The sequence below is a fragment of the Myxine glutinosa genome, chromosome 1 (assembly GCF_964187855.1).
Source record: "Myxine glutinosa chromosome 1, kmMyxGlut1.1, whole genome shotgun sequence".
Lineage (NCBI taxonomy): Eukaryota > Metazoa > Chordata > Myxini > Myxiniformes > Myxinidae > Myxine > Myxine glutinosa.
The window spans coordinates 204,341,022-204,365,740 of NC_136261.1; the positions used below are offsets into that span (position 1 = coordinate 204,341,022).

Below are 24,719 nucleotides of genomic sequence, written 5' to 3' on the forward strand. Positions count from 1 at the left end.
TGGGAAAACGAAATAGGTTATTGTCGTTATAATATTAATGTTTTTTTCGTTGTAGGTGACTGAACAGAAGTGACTGAAATCATGTCGACACGCAAGAAGTGCAAGCTTGTTCATAGAGAGACATTAAGATCACCTGCGGCCACAAATGAACCTATTGACTGGAGTCTTTGTGCTTTATGCCAGGAACGTTCAGACAAACCATTGAACTGTCCAGCCAAATCAAAACGTCCCGACGTCGGTGCTGGATATCATACTCTCGGTGATAACTTGAACAGTTTTCTCAATTTGGACAGCCAGCCATTACCTATCGACAAAAGTAGGTGGGATGATGTACCTCAAATGGTATGAGTGAACCCATACCATTTGAAGAATGGTGCATGAAGCGAGTTGAAGCCTCTCCACAATTCCAGTTCTGGTTTATCGTCATGCAACTTGAGCTCCTAGTCTTGGTGTATGTACGGTCTCTTCGTGATTCCAACTTCTCGCTTTATGTTGCTGTCCTTACAGCACTTGCACCCTGGTTCTTCGCCTTGGACCACACGCACTACTCGAGGTGGGTGCCGATTCACATTCGCGACATGATGACCTTGCATGAACGACATCCTGGTGTAGCTCGCCAGTTTGCTCAAGGAGGCTTCGTGGTGCACAAAACGAAGCGTCCATTCTCTGCCTTAGCTATCGATCATGCACACGAACAAAATAACAAGGTCGTGAAAGGAGATGGTGGAGCAGTCGGGTTGCTGCAAAACCCAAAAGCCTTACTCCGTTGGATGGTGGCGGGACCAGAACTAGCAAGGGTCATTGAGGAGTTTGAGGTCAATTGTTTGGATCTAGGTCCTAGGAAAACTGATAAGACCACTCTCAGGCACCACGAGCATACTGCTTCGGCACAAGTCGCATTTGCTAAGGAGACTGCTGCTCTTGTTCGAGTAATAGAAGACATGGGAAATCCATTCATGGAAGAGAGTGATGACCTCCTGGTACTTGACAGCCGAGATGTTGCTGATCCAGCTGTTGTCCAAACTGTGCGTGCGATAGAGAAGACAGGCCAGGAACAGTATGACAAGTACGTGACTGAGCGAGTGATGGAGCGAATTACACCAGTATCTGATCCCATATGTAAAAATCAGATGCCTTTGTACAGCCGACCACCATGTCGAGTTCCGTCCAAAGCGAAACAGATCGTGACATCACTCAAGAGTGACTGTGCATTGTTTTCCAGACTGTACATTGCCTGTCAAACCCGTGATGGAGACTTGGACAATTTCTTCCAGCATGAGAATCTTGCCTACCCTCCGTCATTGTCGCAGCTGGGAAAACTAAGGTTTGGGTCGAAGTCTAATCTTGTTGAATGTCTGGAAAGGTGCTGCACATCATGTGGGGATGCCCCATTAGTTGATGTCATCATATTGGATGGTGCTGCAATCATCAACATGCTCAGGCCCATTGGCATCAAAACGTTCCAAGAATATGCTACACAGGTATTTCTGCCTTATGTCAAAGCACAGCTGCGCAACGTGATGAGAATTGACATAATTTGGGATGTGTACCTGGAAGAGAGTCTGAAGACCACTGCGAGAGAGAATCGAGGAAAAGGTGTTCGGCGGCGTGTTGCACCATCCAACATGATCCCAGGAAATTGGCAAGAGTTCTTGAGATTGGCAGACAACAAGACAGAACTATTCGACTTCTTGGCACACCAGGTAAGCTTTCAGTATTTCACTGGCTTTTAAAAAAACCATATACATGTAGAATCGATTGTAAACTACACAATATCAATGACATGAAATTTAATCTAGCTTCTTTTCTTTGCCAATTTAGGTTGTAGAACATCTTTCTGCGGAAAAGGATGTGTATACAACATGCGGTCAGAATGTGCTCTGCACGAGAGTTCACCAGGACATCTCATCTCTAGCACCATGTACGCATGAGGAGGCAGACACACGGATGCTCCTTCATACAGTTGATGCAGCAAGGAGAGGGTATCGCCGAATCATGTTGCGTACTGTGGATACAGACGTGCTCGTCCTGGCAGTGTCTACTGTGGCACGCCTTGAAAACACTGAAATTTGGGTTGCTTTTGGCACTGGAAAGCACCTGAGGTACATTCCTGCCCACGATATCGCCACTGAGCTTGGTAGTGAGAAGGCACATGCACTTCCTATGTTTCACGCCTTCACTGGTTGTGATACGGTGTCGTCATTCGCTGGTCGGGGGAAAAAGACTGCGTTCGACACATGGAAGTCCTTCACTGAAGTGACACCAGTATTCTCTACCTTGCTAACGGACCCGACGTCGCTCAATGATTGCATGTCTGTGCTCGAGAAGTATGTCGTCCTGTTGTACGACCGCACATGCACAGAATCTAACGTTGATTCAGCTAGGAAACGCATCTTCACTACAAAAGCGAGGTCCATCGACACCATACCACCCACCAGAGGAGCACTGTTACAGCACACAAAACGGGCAGTATACCAAGGTGGACATGTGTGGGGACAGGCACTTGTCCGTTGTCCAGTACTTCCATCACCAGAGACATGTGGTTGGCAGAAGAGTGCCACACAGGGTTGGCAACCATTATGGACGGTATTACCAGAGGCAGGGGCATCTTGTTCCGAGTTGCTCAGGTGTGGGTGCCAGAAAGGTTGTAGGGGACTATGCAAGTGTGTTAGAGCTGCTCTTAAATGTACATCACTCTGTCGTTGCAGTGGTAATTGTGACCACAATGAGAGCAACTAATATTTGTTTCAATGTAACATAAACATCCACACTCGAAAAAAACCATACACATTTTCACACTGAGGGAAATGTTTCAGCCAGATTGTACTTATTAAGTACTACTTAATATCTAAACCCAATGTCCAACATGTCATAATCAACACAGAAGTGTGTATATGTTTAAGGCTCGACGCTGGGTAAATATTCTATAAATGAACCAGCAGAAACTTGAAAAGTGCAAAATTCATGGTGTTGTTCAAAGTAATCGGCAACAATGTAATGATGTATGGTATGGGAAGTGTTATTTAATGTATAATGCATAGAGTATATACTGTTGCGGATATGGGATTTGGCCTCCATCCATATCCGCTTGTAAATATTCCCCTATTTCCCCAATACTCCCCAACTATCCCCAATCCCCCATTCCCTAGTCCCATTGTCTGTAAACAACACTCTGTAGAACCGACCTTCCCCTTTTTCCCCCATTAAATGTCGTGCCCAGGTTCACCGCATCTCACGTAGACAACTATAGGACATCTTGCTAGTTATTCTTAGTCTATGTCAGTTAAGGACTCGTTTCCATTAATTCTGACTCTTCGTTGCACCAGAATGTGATTGTATGGCACCAGTAGTGAGTTTAGGACCTCCCAATACCTCCCCACAACCTCATCTCCGCATCCTCCCATCATCTCATGGAACTACAACAACAACAACAACAGCGCACGGGGAGTGCGCGTCCTCACTCCGGCTTGGTTAGCCGCCATTGACCATGCGCTCCGACGGGGTTACCACGAAGGGGCTGACTGTCAGCTCCTCGTCAAGGGCGGAGCCCGGTAACCCCCCCGCACCCAATAAGAAGCGGCGGGCCGATTCCATCTGGGGCGGAGCTAACGAGCCGAGGGCGTGTCACTCCCCGCTGGATATACGCAGCCACTTACCGGAGGTGACGTCAGATGCGCCCCCAGCTTGGAAAGAGAAGACGCCACCTCCAGCGCGACGATACCTCCCCGCATATCTGGACCGGACCGTGTGGATCCTGTCCCTGAGCCAAGGTGCACCTTGTGCTATCCATCGACTACCTGCCCTTGCCATCCTTGCCATCAATCCCTGTGTGAGTCAGTCTTGTCCTGTTTATCTGTGGTCTGTCGGGGTTACTATAAGACCGTGATTAAGTGCCCACCTTCCTATGCTGTGCCTCTTGTCAGTGTAATCTAAACGTTCTGCATACAAATATTATAACCTCCTCCGGAGGTCTTGAGAACTGTACCCCTGGTGTCGTGTCATTTAACCCAGCCGTTGTGTCCTTTCCTTAATTGATTTAGCATAGCGCGATTTGGCCAACGTTCGAGTGGAATCGGGTAAACTGTGCAGACGCGGTCATACCAAACCGCTCGGTAAACTAACATCCAAAACCGCGTCTGTAACATTTGGTGTCGAGGAGTTGGATTCGGACCTGGGACTAAATTTGTTAGGCCCAAATTTTGGAACACCAATTGTACCATTAGAGTAACATTTGGTGTCGGGAAGTGGGATTCGATCCGGAGCGCGTTTCACGCGCTCGAAATTATAACAGCGAAATTTAATTGTGTTTTACAAAAAAAATAAAAACCCGAATTTTGAAAGTCGCGCTATGGCAGACCAAGACGGCTGGGTTCCGGTAGAAGAGAGTGAGGCAGGGTCGATCCAGGACCAAAATGAGGGACAAGAGGAGAGCGAAGCAGTGAGGGTAGCAGATTCGCAAAATAGCGTCGTCGCGCACGAGGTTGCGGCCGCGCAAAATGGCGCCTCGCACATAGCCACGACGACCGCGCCCGCGACCGTAGTAGCGCCACCGGTGGATTTGAACCTTTTTCTTATGCAAATGAAGGCCCTTATGGACAAGAATAATGAAGAAATGGAAAACAGAATGATGGGGGCCCTTATGGGCCAAATGGGGGTAATGAGGGACAAAGCGAGGGGTACCGGTGAGGGGTTAGACAATAATTTTAAGGGATTAGACAAGAAATTTGGGAAGTTAGACGACAAATTTGAGGGGTTAGACAACGGGATAAAAGAGGTGAAAAATGGGTTAATGGGGGTAGAAAACAGAATGGCCGCTCAAGAGAATCAAATGGAAGGGATGCAAAAGGGGTTAGAGGGGTTAGAAAACAGTATGGAAGGCAAATTGAGGGACATGAGGGACCAAGCGTAAAGGGAAGTTAAACAAATGGGGCAGCAGATAGAGGGGGTTAGAATGGGGGTAGAAACTAAACTGGATGCTCACAGGGAGGAAATGGAGCAGATGAGGGTGGCATCTGGGCAGGAGATGCAAGTGATGGGAGAGGAGATCAGAAGAGGAGTGAGTGAGGAGGTCGGAGGAGTGCGCGAGGAGGTGAGGCACTGTAAGGAGCGCATGGAGAAGGAGGTGAGAAAGGGGACTGTAAAATTGCAAGGGGGTATAGAGGAGTTGACGCTGGGAGTAGAACAACTGACAGTGGGACAAAAGGAGTTGGGGGAACAGGTAAAGAAGAACACAGCGGTAATAGAGGGGTTAAAATCGACACAGAAGGAGATGAAAAAGGACGTAGGGGTAATTAAAAAAGAATGTCAGATGGTACGTGAGGGACTGACAGCGAGGTTGGACGAGGTGGTAGAGGTAATGGAGACTAAGGACCGGCAGGTGAGGACGCACATAGAAACGGTCAAGGTAGCCTTAGAGGACGAACTTGAGGAGACGCACCGGGAGATAAAAGAGGTGAAGCAGAAATTAGAAGAAGTGGAAGAAGGGGTGAGCGAAATTAAGAAGCGACGGAGAGGGGATAAGAAAGAGATAAAAGAGGAGATAAAAGAATTGGTCCAAAGTCTGTGTTTGGATCGTGATGATGTGCTCATTAACCGGATGAGGGATTCGCAGGTGATGGAGGAGGAGCGAAGAGGAAGAGGACCCGGTGTAAGTGGTGACCAATATGGTCGTGCGTATGATGCGCCAGGTGATTTAAGAAGCTTGGGGGTCGAGATGGACCCGGGTGTTCGTGAGAGGCCGTTGGTGAAGTGTGCGACAGGTCTGGTGTGCGAAAAAGGAGGTGTGCGAGAAAGTCCGACTCTGGGGTGTGTGAGGAAAAAGTGCGTGCCAAGGAGTGAGGGTGCTGGCGAGAGTGAGTCGGTCGTAGCGCGTGTGCGAGGGAGCACATGGAAGCGCGGTGTGGTAAGTGTTACAGAGGGTGTAACGGGAGAGTGTGCGCAAGAGTGTGCGCGAGAAAGGTGTGTGACGGACAGGTGCATGGGGAAAGAGTGCGCTGTCAAAGGCAAGGAAGAATGCATGCCTGTGGTGAGTGTTACAGAGGGTGTGACGGGAGAGTGTGCGCAAGAGTGTGCGCGAGAAAGGTGTGTAACGGACAGGTGCATGAGGAAAGAGTGCGCTGTCGAGAGTAAGGGTGAGTGCGTTGTCAAGAGTGGAGGTGAAAGTAGTGAGAGTGACATGGAGCGTGAGTTAGTTGTGACAGGTGAGCGAGGATGTACACCTGGGATGGAAGGATGCACACCTGGAATGGTAGAGCGTGAGTGGGAATGCACGCTGGAATTGGTAGTGAGGCACGTGGTTGGGTGTGCGAATGAGAGCACACCTGTGATTGTCACAGAGGAGGTGACCGAGGAGGGGGTGCGAAGAGGTGTGTTGGTGAGGTGTGCGACCAACGAATGTGTGCCAAGGTGTTCGGTGGTCAGGTGTGTGACCAAGTCTGTGAGTGGAATGAGAGTACCTGGGTGTGTAAGGAAAGGTACGACGAGGAGCATGGGAACGGCTGGATGTGTGAGCAAGGAACGGGCTGCGGGGTGAAAGCATGCAGGTGAAGCATCGACGTTAAACGGAGCAGCGGTTAGAACGACTTATAGCCGAATCGGGCCCTCGGTGCGTGCTGGGCCTCGCTTTGAACGGCCGCGTCCGTGCTCCACTAGGCGGAGCGGGCGGCTGGATAGGAAGGGTCGTCATGGCGACCACTTTTTGTTGAGGCATTCCGGCAGGTCGAGATCGGGCCATGGGATGGCTCCGTGCCGAGATGGTGCGAGGGATCTCGGCCCGGGTAAACCTCCTGCCCTGCACCGAATGCGGGACGTGTCCAGCCGCTGACACCAAACAACCCGCATTCATGGCTTGGCTTTACGAAGCCGGGCTTTGGACAGGAATTGGCGCACCGAGAGGCATTAGTGAGTAGACTGTGTGATGAGGTTAGTGTTTTGGCCCCAAAATTAGAGAAAAACAAAATTTGATGATTGGCAAAGGATTGGCAGTAATGATTGGCAGATGATGGGTAGTGATTGGCAAATTTTTGATTTGTTGAAATTTGATGTGCAAAATTGGTAGTGAGCGAAGGGCCCAGTGGGTAAGGGTGGCATCCCTGCCACCCTTCCCATGTGGGGCAAAGGAGCAATAGTTTATGGGGTGTATGGCAGTGAAAACTAGCCCGGGTGGGTTAGGATATTGATAGGGATCTAGCGAAGATGACAGTAGGTAACGTTAAGATTAGTTAGTGACTGATACCTGTAGTGGGGACGCAGGTAGATTAGTGTGGATTATAATGACGAGGGAGCGCAATAGTTTAAAGGGACGACTGGGAAGCGCAAGTTTCAGAGGGGAGTAGTTAGATGAGATGATGCTGTGTGAGAACTGGACAGGTGTGTGGAGCAGTGTATGAGTAGTGAGTGTTGTGGATCAGCGCGAATGCGCTTGGGGAGAGAAGGGTGCAGGTGACACCAGGTGTGAGAGCACAAGTGTGCAAGTACAGGTGTGTGGAATATATGGAGCAGAGAATGAGTGGTGTGGAGAGAGCTGGAGTAAGTGGTACGGAGTGGTGTGCATGGTGCGAAGGTGTGGATGGGGGAAGAGTGGACCCCCTTTCACGAGTACCCGGGGCGGGTAGTGTAAGTGTTAGGTAGAGGGTATAGGTAAATTGTGGGTGGATATTGGCATTTGTGGTGCGGTTGCAGAATGGTATTGTGGATGGGTGCATTAGTGTTGTGGAAATGGCTGGAGCCTGTTAGTGTGTGTAGTTGGTTGGGCACACCACCACTGTGAGGATGTCGGCCAGGTGAGGCCGCAGGTGGGCTCTGGGAGCCGTTAGTGTCAGTGGGGCCCGAGGATCCGGAGGACGGACCCGGGTAGCCCAGTGCCAGAGAGGGCACCGAGTGGGGAGAGCGCCAGAGGGCCTTCCCCAGGTAGTTAGGTTAGGGTAAGGAGCAGGTAAGCTCGGAGGCAACTACAGTGGTGGAGGTGTGCAGGTGGGTAGACCGGCTAGGAGAGCTACACGTCGCAGCCCAGAAATTGTACGAGGGCACCGAGAGATGAATCGGGGGAGTGAGGCCCCAAATTGAAAAGCACCACAGTTTGGTCAATGGGAATTGGTTTTTTAGAACCCATAGTGTAAGAGGGCCAATGGTTTGGCAGGAGAAAGACCCCGGGTAATGTAAAGTTGTTAAAGTCATTTAGGAAATAGTTAGGATTGATGAACCTGTCGCACCATACGCAGCCACTTACCTGTGGTGATGATGATGACTCCACACCTGTGTTTTCTTTGTTTTGTGTTGCAGGAAGTGAGAATTGCTGTTTGGATTTGTGAGACGCATCACGACGTGGATGAGACATTGGGGTGATTCCATCTCTCCCTCCTTAGGAGGGACTGATGATGAATTGGTGATGGCAAATTTTGATGTTGAGTTGGAGATGGCAAATTGTGATGAGAGTTGGAAATGGCAAATTTGATTGGTTAGGAGGGAGAGAAGACGAATTTGGTTTATGGGAGGAACGGGGAAGACAGTAGGGACGTTTGTTGATTTGTAAAGTAGATGTTTATGGGTAGTGTTGTGTTGTGTGGATACAGTAAGGGGTAAGGGAGGGGCCATGTAGGTTACCTGGTGGGGGGGGGGGGGCGTACGGTAGGAACGTACCTGTCTCACCTGGTTCCCATGTGCCCCCAGTGTGCATCATCCTGTATTGCGTGCACTTTTGCGCCCTTACCACCTTACTCACTTGTCTTTTCTTTTGTCTCCCACCTCCGAGGATCTGGCTTTGGGGCAGAGAGAGAGGAGAGAGAGGTGCTGGCTCCGCAGTTGTGGGCCTGCACTTTCGCTGCTTGCTGCCGGGATCGATACACCATATGGACCGCAATGTTTGTGGCCGCCCACCATGGACCGCAGTTCTTTTGCGGCCAAGCACCACCCGTTGATGGACCTATGGGTCAACGTGGCACCTATGCCATACAGGTGAACCACTTTTAGTTGGCCCCCTGACGGCCACAATAAAGAAATGGACGCGGTTGGCGCCTTTCGTTATTTTCTAAGGAAGCCAGAACACCAAGTGGGCTCCATGGCAAGACCAGCGGCAGAACATCGGCCGGCTGCGACACCACCAGTGATTTATGAACACTTTATTGGTGCACCGGATGGTGCTGACTGTATGTAGGGGGTGGTGCTTTTGGTGCTTGGATGGGGTGCTCTGCACATTATTAAAGGCCGTAAGGCCACAGAGCACTCGTGGGTTGGTGTATCGCTGCTGGCATGCGTGCTCTCTCTATGCATAACATCTGCATGTGTTCCTCCAAAAACAGGTCCTGGATCGTAGTGTAAATATCAGTGTAGTCTTATGTAAATAATGCTCCCTACCGGCTGTATGTTTAGTTTGAGAATTCTTTCCGCGATCGGTTATCCTGTGGGTGTGTTTCTGTGAGGAGAAGGGTGCAACGTCGCAGGGGGACATATTTACTCATTTGTGAACATCTGTAAAACTGTCGCACTCAGGGTAGAGTTAATAGTAGAGGGAACTACATCTGAGTGCCACACTAACGTAGGTAAAGATTTATCGGGTCGGGACGCCCCGAGGTAGAGAAGGGTGCAATGTTGCGGATATGGGATTTGGCCTCCATCCATATCCGCTTGTAAATATTCCCCTATTTCCCCAATACTCCCCAACTATCCCCAATCCCCCATTCCCTAGTCCCATTGTCTGTAAACAACACTCTGTAGAACCGACCTTCCCCTTTTTCCCCCATTAAATGTCGTGCCCAGGTTCTCCGCATCTCACGTAGACAACTATAGGACATCTTGCTAGTTATTCTTAGTCTATGTCAGTTAAGGACTCGTTTCCATTAATTCTGACTCTTCGTTGCACCAGAATGTGATTGTATGGCACCAGTAGTGAGTTTAGGACCTCCCAATACCTCCCCACAACCTCATCTCCACATCCTCCCATCATCTCATGGAACTACAACAACAACAACAACAGCGCGCGGGGAGTGCGCGTCCTCACTCCGGCTTGGTTAGCCGCCATTGACCATGCGCTCCGACGGGGTTACCACGAAGGGGCTGACTGTCAGCTCCTCGTCAAGGGCGGAGCCCGGTAACCCCCCCGCACCCAATAAGAAGCGGCGGGCCGATTCCATCTGGGGCGGAGCTAACGAGCCGAGGGCGTGTCACTCCCCGCTGGATATACGCAGCCACTTACCGGAGGTGACGTCAGATGCGCCCCCAGCTTGGAAAGAGAAGACGCCACCTCCAGCGCGACGATACCTCCCCGCATATCTGGAACGGACCGTGTGGATCCTGTCCCTGAGCCAAGGTGCACCTTGTGCTATCCATCGACTACCTGCCCTTCCTTGCCATCAATCCCTGTGTGAGTCAGTCTTGTCCTGTTTATCTGTGGTCTGTCGGGGTTACTATAAGACCGTGATTAAGTGCCCACCTTCCTATGCTGTGCCTCTTGTCAGTGTAATCTAAACGTTCTGCATACAAATATTATAACCTCCTCCGGAGGTCTTGAGAACTGTACCCCTGGTGTCGTGTCATTTAACCCAGCCGTTGTGTCCTTTCCTTAATTGATTTAGCATAGCGCGATTTGGCCAACGTTCGAGTGGAATCGGGTAAACTGTGCAGACGCGGTCATACCAAACCGCTCGGTAAACTAACATCCAAAACCGCGTCTGTAACAATACTATATATGCATTGGATACAAATGTGTAGATCTATATAATATGTCACTTAGTTTGTGTGGTATTTTTTCCTCCATCTCAATATGATTTGGAATTTGCAACTCGTAGTATAAATGATAAAGTAAAGTCGACTGTTTATGTATCTGGTTGATATCATAGAACTTGGCATTGCCATTGGTCACTATGAATTCAGCTTTTCTTAATTAGTGGTGCCATTTTGTCTGACATATGTGAATAAATCTACAACATACTTCATCCATGGTGTGATATGAATTACTGTGTATAATATGACATTTGCTAGATATCGACAAATCGAATGGTGGCGATCTTGAATTTCAACCTGAAATTGACCATTATATTGATTTATATGCATTTTTCAAAGCAAATAATGGTTCCATTGGATTCGTCATGTACAGAAACATACAAAAAGACACTTCATTCAGGTTTCTGTGTTGACTTCATAAAGATATGACAATTAACATATTTCGAATCGGCCGGCGGCCATTTTGAATTTTTCCACTTTATGGGCTTCTCGGAAAAAATCCTGCTTGGTACTATATCTAAAATCAATTAGTAGGTCCTTAACATCATATATGCCAATTTTGGTGCTTTTACCACAAAACCCACAATCATTTCACAAATCTGCCCCACTATTGGGGACTTTGGGTCACAGGGATCTAAACGGAAAAAAACATTTTAAAATCAAAATTTGATATCAAGTCATTCCTAATATAACTTTTTCCCAATCTTTCATCGTTGCTTAAGGTAGGAAGCATGGGGATATGCGATGACTCTTCACTCTATTTCATTGTTATTTGAATGAGAGATCCACCAGCTTTAAAGAAATTTCAAACAAAATAACAAATAACAGAGCCGAAACCACGTAATAATTGCCATAACGAAACATCATATCACATCTTCAGGTGAAGTTGCTTATTTCAGTTCACAGCAAATAAGTATTGACTGCTAAAGGCCTAGGTTCAGCTCTTGAGGGAATCCGCCTCAGAAATAGACAAAACAGGTAATTTTGTCAATGTCCAATACCATGTACTGTACTGGTTGGTATATTTGTGTGTCTGAAAGGATGTTAATGGGTGAGGCATTGCTTGCTTTATCCCCATTTTATTTATCTGTTGTGGGAATGTGAAAGGCCAGAACTTACTTTTTCCATTACTATATGTGAAGGGGCTGTTTTGAAGTCAAGGATGTGTTTGAGAAACAATTTTTGACTTGCATTTATTTTCTGGCATCCTTAGACAAGTTGAGCATTCCTGAAATTTTATGCTAACAAAGGTTATCTTTAATGGACTCCATTAATAGGAGGGGAATGGCATCTTCAAAATAAATAAAGTACCGAGTAATCTTATAATTACTGTTTCATCATAGCTGGGGTTTGTGACAACTCTGCTTGGTGTTTTGTGTCAGTCGCTTAACAGTGACTCGGGAAGGAAAGCGGGTGGCCCTCTATACCGTTCACATCAATCCAGCACGACCCACAGAAATCGCTGTTGGAGGAAGAAGCAGATATGCATTGTGAGTACACACTATGCATTTTGCCACATTGTTTCCCCCACCCCCACCATGCTCTCTACCGTTTCTCTCCCACATGATCAAGCTGTATTGGCAACTGTGAACCAACCCACCTGCACTTCAAACACATTTTTCTCACCCCTTTTACATTTCCTACACCCATCTTTTTGGATGCTATAAGTTTTGTTTTGCAACGTCAAATATATGGACAAAGTGGTTATGTCCCTCAAATTTTGGTTTCTTCCAGGGTTTTTGACCAACGGACCACGGGAGATTCCACTTGGGAGCCAGTTACTCAACTGTGTCCAAAACACCTGGTAAGTACAGATTTTACTTCATGTTATGTTTTTCTATTCAGTTGAATGTGAAGAAGAAGAGGAATGGGAAGTTTTGGAAATAGGGTAGAGGAGGGTTGGGGTTGACTTTCGAAGTTTTAACCACAGGTCTCGTTGGTTAGGGTGAACTGTTACCCTCCACACGCGAGGCGAAATGCCGGTTTCAGCAATTGGTTCATGTCTGTCCGTCCATATTATCGGTTTATGAATAAAAAATATAAAAAAACACCTTTAGAGGCCATTTTTCCCCGCAAGCGGGGGTTGGCCTTTTTCGGGAACTGTGGTTGTTGTTGTTTTTCGGTCCCCTTTTTGAAGCAATGTTTTACGGCCGGATGCCCTTCCTGACGCCAACCCTTTTTGCCGCCTTTAACGACAAACAGGGAATTACCAGTGAACTGGTACTCAATTTGCCGACCTCGGAAGGATGACAGGCTGAGTCAACCCCCCTGGCGTTAATTCAGCGATTGACCGGGATTCGAACCCAGGATCCTAGGATCCTATGCCGGCACCCTAGCCGCTAGCCCAACACCAGGGCCATTTGCAATCACCATGGCAACCAGCTTACACTTAAGCGAAAACTTTAAAAATCCTCTTCTCTAAAACCGCAAATGCTATCGATTTGATTGTCAGGTCCAGAAAGTTGAACAGATATATATCACATAGGTTTATGAATGTCAGTTTATAATTGAGGAATAGGTTATTTAAATTGAATGTTATATTTTGAACACAAATCGGAACATTAATAGGAAGACAAGTTTACCCTTTTACTGTATTTTGGCTCTGAATTCATACTAACTGCACATGTGCAGAAGGGAGTGAGATTATTTTTTTTACTGTCTGCCTGCCTGGCAATCAAACAAAATTGAAAATCATTCTAAACAGGAAACTTACGGTTTTTAAGGACGTCATAATGGACACGTGCAACAGGCACGAATAACTAATGTAACGTGTTAGATATGGTGATGTAATAGCGGCTGGATAAAATGGTGGTAAAACCCGGAATTAATTTTTAACTCAACTGGACTACTGTCCAGTTGAGTTCATCACATACTGAACCCTCCGGCGTCCGTCGTCGTCGTCGTCGTCGTCGTCTGTCGTCTGTTGTCCGTTAACTTTTTGACGTTAACACTCCAGCGTCCACAAATATCAACCGATTGTGATCAAACTTGACATGCAGCATCCTTATCCAAAGGACCAGGTTGGTATTACATTTCAGCCCGATCCGTTGAAAAATGGCGGACCTAGGCGACCATTTTGTTTTTGGTCATGAAAACGACGTTAACACTCTAGCGTCCACAAATATTAACAGATTTTGATCAAACTTAGAATGTTTAACCCTCACCACACAAGGTAGGTTGCTATTACATTCCAACCCGATCCGTCACAAAATGGCCGCCATAGGCCGCCAAATTGTTTTCAGCTCCGAAACGACGTTAAGACTTTAACATCCACAAATATTTATGGATTTTGATCAAACTTGGTGTGTGAGACTCTTACCACACAAGGTAGGTTGCTATCTTAAGTCAAATCTAGTACAGACAACTGACCTACTTTAAAGCTGTCCAGTCAGTTCAGTTGAGTTCTGCTTCCCTGGAAGCTCTTGTTTATACACACCTTTAAACCTCTTTTAAATATCTATAAGTTTAGTTATACTTATACGATACTTGAAGACTGTATAACACAAATCATCTTCATAATTCTTCCAAAAACCATGCTATTTAATGTCGATATATAGCATGAGAGGGCATGGCATGTGGGAGAGTGCATATCGAGTGAAGAAGAGCCCGCCATTATGGCTATGTACGATGCCGTTGCAATGTTAATGGGGATTTATTCACCTAATTAATTAACACGGACCGTTAACACAATAACCTCAATACCAATAACCCAATGGCAATTGAACATGAGAAAAGACAAGAGTGTAGCATTAGGTTCACTGCTTATTGCCTCGGTGGATGGAAGTTACGTTTTCTGCCGTGTGTCTGTCTTTTTGTTTGTTTGTCTGTGAACAGGATATCTCAAAAAGTTGTGGACGTTTCGGCTGAAACTTGGTGGACAGGTTGTGTGCTTGACAAGGACAAATTGAATCAATTGTGGTGAAGATCAGGCTAAAAACGATGAGAGTGATCGGGCTAAAAGCCGATGGTGCTAATGAGTCTCAGGTGTACAGACTGAAAAAATTTGTTTCCGTAGCAAGGAAAGAACTTCGACGATCTGCCACTTGATAAAGTCTTAAAACTCGTTAAGGTTTTATCTATTGCGAGTATAAACATAAACGGGGGCCATGCCCCTATACGGAAGACACATTTACGGGTATTATTGGAGCAAAGGCATGTAGACATCGCCTTTCTGCAAGATGTACGTTGTGGGGATACCTGTTCAGCTGAATGGCAAAATACAATAAGAGGTTCTTGGTTTTTCAGTTCATTTGATTGTCCTAAAGCTGGAGTCGCTTTCTGGTTTAGATCGGAAATCTCATCCAGCCAAATAGCATGTCATGAAGTCAGGCGAGGTCATTTGGCCTTTGTTGTTTTTTCTTATGGAGGCCATAAGATCACATTGTTGAATGCCTATGTCCCAAGTGGTCCTTCTCAAAGAAAAGAATATTTTTCCCTTCTTGATAATAATTGTTTTAGCCCAAATTGATTTTGGTGGTCTTGTCTGCCTTGCTGGCGATTTCAATTGTACCTTAGAGCCATCTTTGGACCGTAATGGGATAGAACCTCACCCTGAGAGTGCAAAACATTTGGCGGCTCTAACTAGTAAAATATCACCTGGTTGATGGGTGGAGATTGCAGCACCCTGGGGTTAAGCAATTTTCCTGGTGCCAAGCCTCTAATAACAGTGTCTTTTGCTTGGTTAGATAAATTTTATATCAATAATGGGTTTCGAATTTGATTTTGTCAACGGCGATTTTTCCCTCTGGTTTTTCGGATCATCATTTGGTTTCTCTAAAATTGAGTTTTTCCTCCGTCCCTCGTACGAGTGCCTATTGGGTCCTCAATGTGGAGCTGCTAGAAGAACCACATTTTTATAATGCATTCAGAGATTTTTGAGAGTCTCTCCATGCTAGGAAAAACACTTTCCAGAGCAGGAGGCAATGGTGGGATATTGCAAAGACCCGTATCAAAAAAAAATTAAAACAATATAATCTCTATCACTCGAGGGATAATTTTTCTATGATTTCTAAACTTGAAAAAGAGATTCTAGAACTGCAAGCAAATCCTACCAAGTTGAGTAGCAACACAAAAGAGTACAAAGATTTTTTAAGCAAGAAGGAGCTGCTTCATCGCCTTGTTAAAGAACGGGCACAAGGGGCTTAAGTTCGGCTCAGAATGAAAAACTTAAAACTTCTTGACTCTCCTTCTAAGTATTTCTTCTCCTTGGAGAATAAGAATAAAGCACAACAGCGAATGCTATCATTGCAATCACCAGATGGTGGGGTTGTAAGTGAACCTAAAACTATCAGAAGGTTAGTAAGTGATTATTTTTCCTCTCTTTTGTGTGCTAAAGATGTTGATTTAGATGTTGCACATACCTTTGTTGAACCATTGCCCAAGTTGTGTGAATCGCAGCGAGTCTCGCTGGAGAGCACTATTACCCTGGGGGAATTGAGGCGCGTGCTTTTCGGTGTACCAACTGGTAAATCTCCTGGACTGGATGGCATTCCTCGTGAATTCTATGAAGCTTTTTGGGACATTATTGGAACTGAGCTTTTGGAAGTGCTCCAAGAAAGTTTACAAGTTGGGGAGATTCCCCTAAGTTGCAGACGAGCAGTTGTGTCCTTGCTACCAAAGAAAGGGGACACTCAGCTACTTCGGAATTGGCGTCCAGTCTCCCGACTGTGCACAGACTACAAAATATTCTCCAAAGTCCTTGCCTCACGCTTAAAATCCGTCGTCCACTCGCTTGTCCACCCCGATCAAACTTGTTGCGTGCCTGGACGATCGATATATGACAATCTTGGTGCTGTTCGTGACATTTCTGACGTGTGATTGCCTACGCAAGAGCACAGGCCTCGTCTTTATAGACCAAGAGCACGCTTTTGATAGTGTAGATCACAAATATTTATTTGCTGTTCTGAAGGGTTTTGGTTTTGGTCCCACCTTTATATCATGCATCCAGTTATTATATCATAATATTTATAGTTTCGTGAAAGTGAATAATGAACTGATTTCTCCTTTTTCTGTTTCAAGGGGGTATAAGGCAGGGATGTCCCTTGTCTGGTCTCCTTTATGTTCTTGCCATTGAGCCCCCTTTCAGTTCGGTTTCGCGAGAAATTTTTGGGTTTCTCCGTTTCCCCTAATGCTCCCCCTATAAAAGTTGTAGCATACGCAGATGACATCTGCACTGCAATACAGTCTCAAGATGATGTATCCGAGTTGATCAGAGCTCTCAATAATTTTAGTCTTGCTTGTTCGGCTAAGGTGAACTGGTCAAAGAGTTGTGCCACCTTCTTTGGACTACCTTCAGATTTTTCTTTCCCGCCACTGCCAGGAAATTTGTCCTGGAAGAATGATGGCGTTTACCATTTGGGCGTGCATCTCGGTGATTCCCAATGCATTCAAAAAAACTGGGATGGATTAATTGAGAAAGTTCATTCCAAGCTACAAAAATGGAAAGGGCTTCTTTGCAACCTATCCTACCATGGAAGAGCAATTTGTGATCAATAACTTGGTCACTTCTACCCTATGGCACAGGTTTATGGGCTTACAGCCACCAAAATGGCTCATCAAAACCATCCAGAAACATTTAATTGATTTTTTCTGGGGTGGTAAACACTGGCTCCGACCAGGCGTGCTCAGCCTTCCACGTAATGAGGGGGTCAAGGGCTCGTTGATGTCAACAGCAGGCTCATGACTTTCCGCCTTCTTTTTGTGAAGAAGTTTCTTTACAGCCCCATGCATTGGGAGAGTTTAACCTTGTGTTTGCTAAAGCAAGCAGGTCGGCTGGGATATGGTCGCGAACTGTTTTTGCTTGATCTCCCGAAGATCGATGTCTCATCACTTCCGCTGTACATGCAGAGTGTCATCAACGCCTGGCAAGCCTTGTCGTTGTGTCGTGAGACCGGTTCCATTACCACCTCGACGTTCCTCAACGAACCAATCTTCTACAACCACCTTTTTTCAGCCATTCCTTCTTCCAGGACTTTTGTCCAGTACTTTGTGGGGTCAGATCTTCTCTCTGTACATAATTTGTTGGACTTTCAAAGAGAAAGATGGAAGTGTGCTCACAATTTCTGCCTGCTCTGGTTTCAGGTCCATTCGGATTATTGGCCAGATTTTTTTTGCTATCTCAAGAGCAGCAAATAATCTTGGAATAGAGTTCAGGAGCCTGTTTGAGTCTGTGGGTTTGCTTGACCAATATGCTTTCTCTGTTTTGCTTTTGAATTTTAATGGCAGATTTGTACCCCTTAACTCCATTGAGAAAGGGCCATTACATGAATGTTGTGTGCCTTTTATTTTTGCCGACTTTGCAAAAGGCCCTTTTGAAGTTCAGTGGAAAGAGCACCTGTCAACTCCTTCACCTATTACTCCTGTGTGGCACAGTCTATATGCACCCCCAATCTCCAAGTGTACGGGCGACCTGCAATGGAGGCTTGCGCATTGGATTCTTCCTCATAACATTTTGTTGCACAAATTTTCAAATGACATTTCTGAAGTGTGCCCCTTTTGTGAAAGTCGTGAAACACTTTATCATGCATATGTTGGGTGCAGAAGACTTGTTCCTTTGTTTAAGTTTTTGCATGCCAATATTTTGAAAATGGGGCTTTCTTTTTCTTCTGTTGAATTTATTGGTGGTTATCCTATTTCTGCTGTACATAAGTCTGAAACTGCTTTAGCGAACTTTTTGGTTGCTGAAGGAAAAATGGCAATTTACAAAACAAGGAAAAAGAAGGTGAAAGGTGATGAATTTTCTTTTTGTAATATTTTGTTGACCTTGAACGTCCTGATTATTTATCGGATACAGCTTGAGTACCTGTATTGCAGCAAGTATGGAAAAGAACAAGAATTTTTATGATAGATGGTGTGTTAAAAATGTTATTTGTTCTGTGAGGAACGAAACGCTTAATTTTGCTTTTTGATGTATTCATAGCTCTCGCATGAGCATTTCCGTTAAAATTGTTTGTGTTTTTGTTTTTGTTTGTGTTTTTTTCACCTTTGGTTTGTAAAATATTTTTATACTTGCTGGTTTCTTTTAAATATCCTTTGCTCCTTTTTGGTGTATTTATGATCCTCATGCAAATGTTTCTTCAAACTGGTTGCTTTGTTTACAACTGCTTTGTGAAAGGGTTTCATACTTTTATAATAAAAGGACACAAAAGTCAAAGTCTCTCACTCTCTCCACCTCTCGTGTCCTCTCTCGCTCTCACTCTCTCCACCTCTCGTGTCCTCTCTCTCTCTCTCTCTCTCTCTCTCTCTCTCTCTCTCTCGTGTCCTCTCGTGTCCTCTCGTGTCCTCTCTCTCTCTCTCTCTCTCTCTCTCTCCCCACCTCTCGTGTCCTCTCTCTCTCTCTCTCTCTCTCTCCCCACCTCTCGTGTCCTCTCTCTCTCTCTCTCTCTCTCTCCCCACCTCTCGTGTCTCTCTCTCTCTCTCTCTCTCTCTCTCTCTCTCTCTCGCTCTCCACACCTCTCGTGTCCTCTCTCTCTCTCTCTCTCTCCCCACCTCTCGTGTCCTCTCTCTCTCTCTCTCTCTCTCTCTCTCTCCCCACCTCTCGTGTCCTCTCTCTCTCTCTTTCTCTCTCCCCACCTCTCGTGTCCTCTCTCTCTCTCTCTCTCTCTCTCTCCCCACCTCTCGTGTCCTCTCTCTCTCTCCCCACCTCTCGTGTCCTCTCTCTCTCTCTCTCTCTCCCCACCTCTCGTGTCCTCTCTCTCTCTCTCTCTCTCTCTCTCTCTCTCTCTCTCCCCACCTCTCGTGTCCTCTCGTGTCCTCTCTCTCTCTCCACCTCTCGCTTAATCTCTCTCTCTACCTCTCGCTTAATCTCTCTCTCTCCACTTTTCTCTTTGGGCTGACACCATCACTCCTTGTTTAGACAACTGGGCTGTCATTGCACTTATAGATGTGCTATTTGGGGATGAGGTATTTTTTTCAGCTGAAGCAGAAGTTTTATACGTGTTTATTGAAATGTTAAAATAGTTCCAATCATGTGCTTTCATTCTATGCTCATCTTGTGAGAATTTTGAGTTTGTGATCGAAATTCTTCTTTTTACGACATTACCCTTGTTGCTGCTTCATTGGCATACCAATGTGGAAACTTCTTGTTTTATCGAGTTTAAACTCACCTATGACTGCAGCAATTTTTTGTTGTGATAGTTCTGAAGAGGTTTTTGTTATGACATTTTAAAATTCTCATTACCTTATGTCTTCAGGTGTCCTCCTCACAACTCAAGGTCATCACTTGCATGGTGTACAGCCCTGATGGTCAAGGTGTGTGTACCCTTCCAGAATGGATTCATACTTCTTTTTTTTTTGTAAATCACCATCCATATCCTTGCACATTATTGATAACTGCCTGTAAGCGTCAATTGTGTGCATGCTGTGCTCCTACAGCACAAATTTAAACTGTACTTTAGTATAATTGTCTTTAGATGTCCTCCTGGTTCATTTAATGAACATGTGCAATAGAACACCACTCGATCATGTGGGGTTGTGCTCCACTGGACTGTGTGATCAGCTAAAACGTCTTTGATGTACTGTCTTTGTCTTTCCCTCGCGGTCCCCATGTGCTGTTTTTGTCTTTCCCTCGCGGTCCCCATGTACTGTCTTTCCCTCGCGGTCCCCATGTACTGTCTTTGTCTTTCCCTCGCGGTCCCCATGTACTGTCTTTGTCTTTCCCTCGCGGTCCCCATGTGCTGTTTTTGTCTTTCCCTCGCGGTCCCCATGTACTGTCTTTCCCTCGCGGTCCCCATGTACTGTCTTTGTCTTTCCCTCGCGGTCCCCATGTACTGTCTTTGTCTTTCCCTCGCGGTCCCCATGTACTGTCTTTGTCTTTCCCTCGCGGTCCCCATGTACTGTCTTTGTCTTTCCCTCGCGGTCCCCATGTACTGTCTTTGTCTTTCCCTCGCGGTCCCCATGTGCTGTTTTTGTCTTTCCCTCGCGGTCCCCATGTACTGTCTTTCCCTCGCGGTCCCCATGTACTGTCTTTGTCTTTCCCTCGCGGTCCCCATGTACTGTCTTTGTCTTTCCCTCGCGGTCCCCATGTACTGTCTTTGTCTTTCCCTCGCGGTCCCTATGTGCTGTCTTTGTCTTTCCCTCGCGGTCCCCATGTACTGTCTTTGTCTTTCCCTCGCGGTCCCCATGTACTGTCTTTGTCTTTCCCTCGCGGTCCCCATGTACTGTCTTTGTCTTTCCCTCGTGGTCCCCATGTACTGTCTTTGTCTTTCCCTCGCGGTCCCCATGTACTGTCTTTGTCTTTCCATCGCGGTCCCCATGTACTGTCTTTGTCTTTCCCTCGCGGTCCCCATGTACTGTCTTTGTCTTTCCCTCGCGGTCCCCATGTACTGTCTTTGTCTTTCCCTCGCGGTCCCCATGTACTGTCTTTGTCTTTCCCTCGCGGTTGTCAGCTCTTTCACGAGCCTCGATTCAGTATAGAAGAAACAAAATAAAAAAAAAAAAAAAAAAATAACAATGTTTGGGTCCGCACAGGTCCATATGGTTCACTAACAACATTTTAATTGGTGCTTTAATACTATAGTACATGTAACTTCATATAAATAAACATTCATAATAATTACAACAAATACAGCAATAAAATCAGTAAGGAAAGGTACAAAATGTGAATAAATATTGGCCGAAATATTCAGTTCCGAAACAAGAAGAAGCGTCTATTGATGGTGACGCAGTGTTTACAAGACGGACGTGATGAATATAATGAAGCTGAACCTTCATGCGATGATCCTTGCTGACTCTTCCATCTTCATGCTTGGGAGTGCAACACATCCATGATGGGCCAAATGGCCTCATTTCCTTGTTTTATGTTGTGCCGGATTGTGCGACCACTCATTACACTCAGTGAGTCCCATGGAGGCTGTGGGCCCTTTGTATATTAATTGCCATTCTGCATATGGAATACAAATATGTGAATGCATCTGGTTTGATTCCCAAATGAGAATCGACCTTTGAAGCCAGAAGGTCAAGCCAAGCTCAGCTCTCTCCCCACCGAGGGGGACATCCGACGTACAACTCTTGACTGCCTAAAGCGCCATTATTTTGTGTGTGTGTGTGTGTGTGTGTGTGTGTGTGTGTGTGTGTGTGTGTGTGTGTGTGTGTGTGTGTGTGTGTGTGTGTGTGTGTGTGTGTGTGTGTGTGTGTGTGTGTGTGTGTGTGTGTGTGTGTGTGTGTGCGCGTGCGCGCGCGCGTGCGTGCGTGCGTGTGCGTGCGTCGGTCGCGCAAAATATGTGCAAGTTGTTTCCGCCACACACAACATGCGCACTGACAATACAACTTGTGCACAACATGTATATACAGTGCATTCAGAAAGTATTCAGACCCCTTCACTTTTTTCACATTTTGCTATGTTGCAGCCTTATGCTGAAATCGTTTAAATTCATTTTTTCCCTCATCAATCTACACTCAATACCCCATAATGACAAAGAGAAAACAGGATTTTAGAAAGTTTTGCAAATTTATTAAAAAGAAAAAACTGAAATATCACATTTACATAAGTATTCATACCCTTTGCTATGACACTTGAAATTTAGCTCAGGTGCCTCCTATTTCTCTTGATCATCTTTGAGATGTTTCTCCACCTTCATTCGAGTCCACCTGTGGTAAATTCAATTGATTGGACATGATTTGGAAAGGCACACACCTGTCTATATAAGGTCTCACAGCTGACAATACATATCAGAGCAAAAACCAAGCCATGAGGTCTAAGGAACTGCCTGCAGAGCTCAGAGACAGGATTGTGTCGAGGCACAGATCTGGGGAAGCCTACAAAAAAATTCTGCTGCATTGAAGGTTCCCAAGAGCACAGTGGCCTCCATAATTCTTAAATGGAAGATGTTTGGAACAACCAGGACTCTTCCTAGAGCTGGCTGCCCGGCCAAACTGAGCAATTAGGGGAGAAGGGCCTTGGTAAGAGAGGTGACCAAGAACCCGATCGTCACTCTGGCTGAGCTCCAGAGATCCTGTGTGGAGATGGGAGAAACTTCCAGAAGGACAACCATTACTGCAACACTCCACCGATCTGGGCTTTATGGCAGAGTGGCCAGACGGAAGCCAAGCAGTTCAATCTTGGTTTCATCAGACCACAGAATCTTGTTTCTCACAGTCTGAGAGTCCTTTAGGTGCTTTTTTGCAAACGCCAAGCGGGCTTTCATGTGTCTTTCACTGAGGAGAGGCTTCCGTCTGGCATACTAATTTATACGATTCTGAACTTTCTTGAAGATATTTATTCATTTACCTACTGTTACGTGGTCCTCCCGGTGACTACCTGGTCTCGGTGACCCCCGGACCGTGAGAGGAACTCCGCCAGAAAGATTTATTATGTATGCGCTTTCGTAACGCAATCAATATTAATTCCAACCAAGAAAAAACCCCACACCAAGGATCCGGAATAATCAATGATATATTCCCCGAGCAATCAACCATCAACCATCAGCAATCAATAGTACAAAGATGTAAACTCATCTACATTAACTCTAAGATGGCCACCTTATACATTCCTCACGTGAGCCCCACTCCCGACTCCCTCCGTGGTCAATGTCTCTCACAATGTCTCCGTACTCCTGTAGTTCGATCTCCGCACGTGGGCGGTTGAACGGACCCTTCCTGACGTGCTTCCACCGGGCACGTCCCGTACCGGGAACAACGGCTGCAGCGCACACCTCCTGGCCAAGCAAAGCGGGTAAAGCAATGTGGGCAAAGCAACACGCGGCTTGCCCAGCGCGCGAGGCCCCAAGGTGAGACCCGTACGCGGCCTTGTAGACGGTGAGGCGAACTGTGCCGGACGCTTGGTTCCGTGCACGAACCCACAGTGACTTGACGTGTCAAAGGGTAGTTACACGTCCCGGTAACTCATCTCGCCAGACGGGCTTTTAAACGCCGAGTCTCTTACGTTGCTCAATGGCGATCCCGCTCGCGTCCGAGCTCGGCGAGGAAGAAGAAGAATCGTCCCTTCTCCCGGACCTTGTGTCTTTTTCTTCTTCCGTTTCCGGTCTCCTTTTTCCCAGAAGGGCTCCTGACACTTTAATCACAACAACCTTTAATCGACTACACATTGATAAGCAAAGACCTGAATAGTAATTCACATACATTCACATAAATATGTAACACTCCCCGCCCCCCCTTCAAGAAAGAAAGTTTGAACCCAGCGAAAACTTTCTTTGCCGGCCAACTTGGATAAACAAACCAGATAACTCACCCCCCCCCCCCCCCCCAACTCATCAGTTCCCCCCGGGTACAGTCATCACTTAAAAATAAAGCAACAAAATTTCACACAATCCCCTAGATTAATTCCCTCTGGACCAAGCGTCAACCACTTCTAGTTTCTCTTGAATGACAGTTAAGAGGGGGTGACCAAAGCCCCCAAATTTAAACCTCTCTATAACACTTTTTCGGGAGGCCCAGCGGAGTATTCCCTACATGGACGCCTTAAGGAATGCGGAGTTCACGGTTAGTCCGGGGAGGAAAGTTCATTACATGGACGCCTTTAAGAACGTGGAGTTCACGGTTAGTCCGTGCAGGAAAGTTCACTACCTGGACGCCTTTAAGAACGTGGCGTTCACGGTTAGTCCGTGTAGGAGCCCCGGCTCGGCGGCTCCCCCGTATATATAGTGCTTCAACTTCTCCAGACTCTTAACAGTTATGGTGGGACCACTTGTCCCAGCCGTTACCTGACTGGCGGTCTCCTTCTCGGCCAGTGCTCTGACATTCATTCTTTCGGGAGGTGCCGTAACTCTGGGAGCCTCCATAGTAATATCGGCTGCTGCCAACCCCAAAACTACTGCCAAGTTGTCCTCTTCTGTAGACCTCTCGACGCCTACGAAATGCCTTCCCTACTGTTATGGTCCGACCCTCCAAATCCTTACCATTCCAATTCTTCTCTGCCTCCCTGGCGTCTCTTGTGCTTGCAAACGTGACAAAGCCGAACCCTCTTGACCGTTGCGTTTCCCTGTCTTTTACCACCCGCACTTCCACCAGCGGCCCATATCTGTTGAAGACAGAGGTCAGAACTTCTT

General features: G+C 46.4%; 2 protein-coding genes across 7 annotated transcripts in view; both read left to right on the forward strand.

The window, feature by feature from the left end:
• Nucleotides 1-24,719, forward strand: part of DCAF8 (DDB1 and CUL4 associated factor 8) — a 68,132-nt gene that overhangs the window by 24,514 nt on the left and 18,899 nt on the right. For all 6 annotated transcript variants that reach the window (XM_068125678.2, XM_078782582.1, XM_068125685.2 and 3 more), the window contains 3 exons: nucleotides 12,099-12,206; nucleotides 12,451-12,520; nucleotides 19,908-19,965. In XM_068125678.2, coding sequence (XP_067981779.2) covers nucleotides 12,099-12,206; nucleotides 12,451-12,520; nucleotides 19,908-19,965 — 236 coding nt within the window. The remainder of the gene's footprint in view (nucleotides 1-12,098; nucleotides 12,207-12,450; nucleotides 12,521-19,907; nucleotides 19,966-24,719) is intronic.
• LOC137433218 (uncharacterized) lies at nucleotides 153-3,433 on the forward strand. The gene is made up of 2 exons (XM_068125667.2): nucleotides 153-1,703; nucleotides 1,822-3,433. The coding sequence occupies exons 1-2, from the start codon at nucleotides 345-347 to the stop codon at nucleotides 2,737-2,739; spliced, it is 2,277 nt and encodes a 758-aa protein (XP_067981768.2). The 5' UTR covers nucleotides 153-344; the 3' UTR covers nucleotides 2,740-3,433.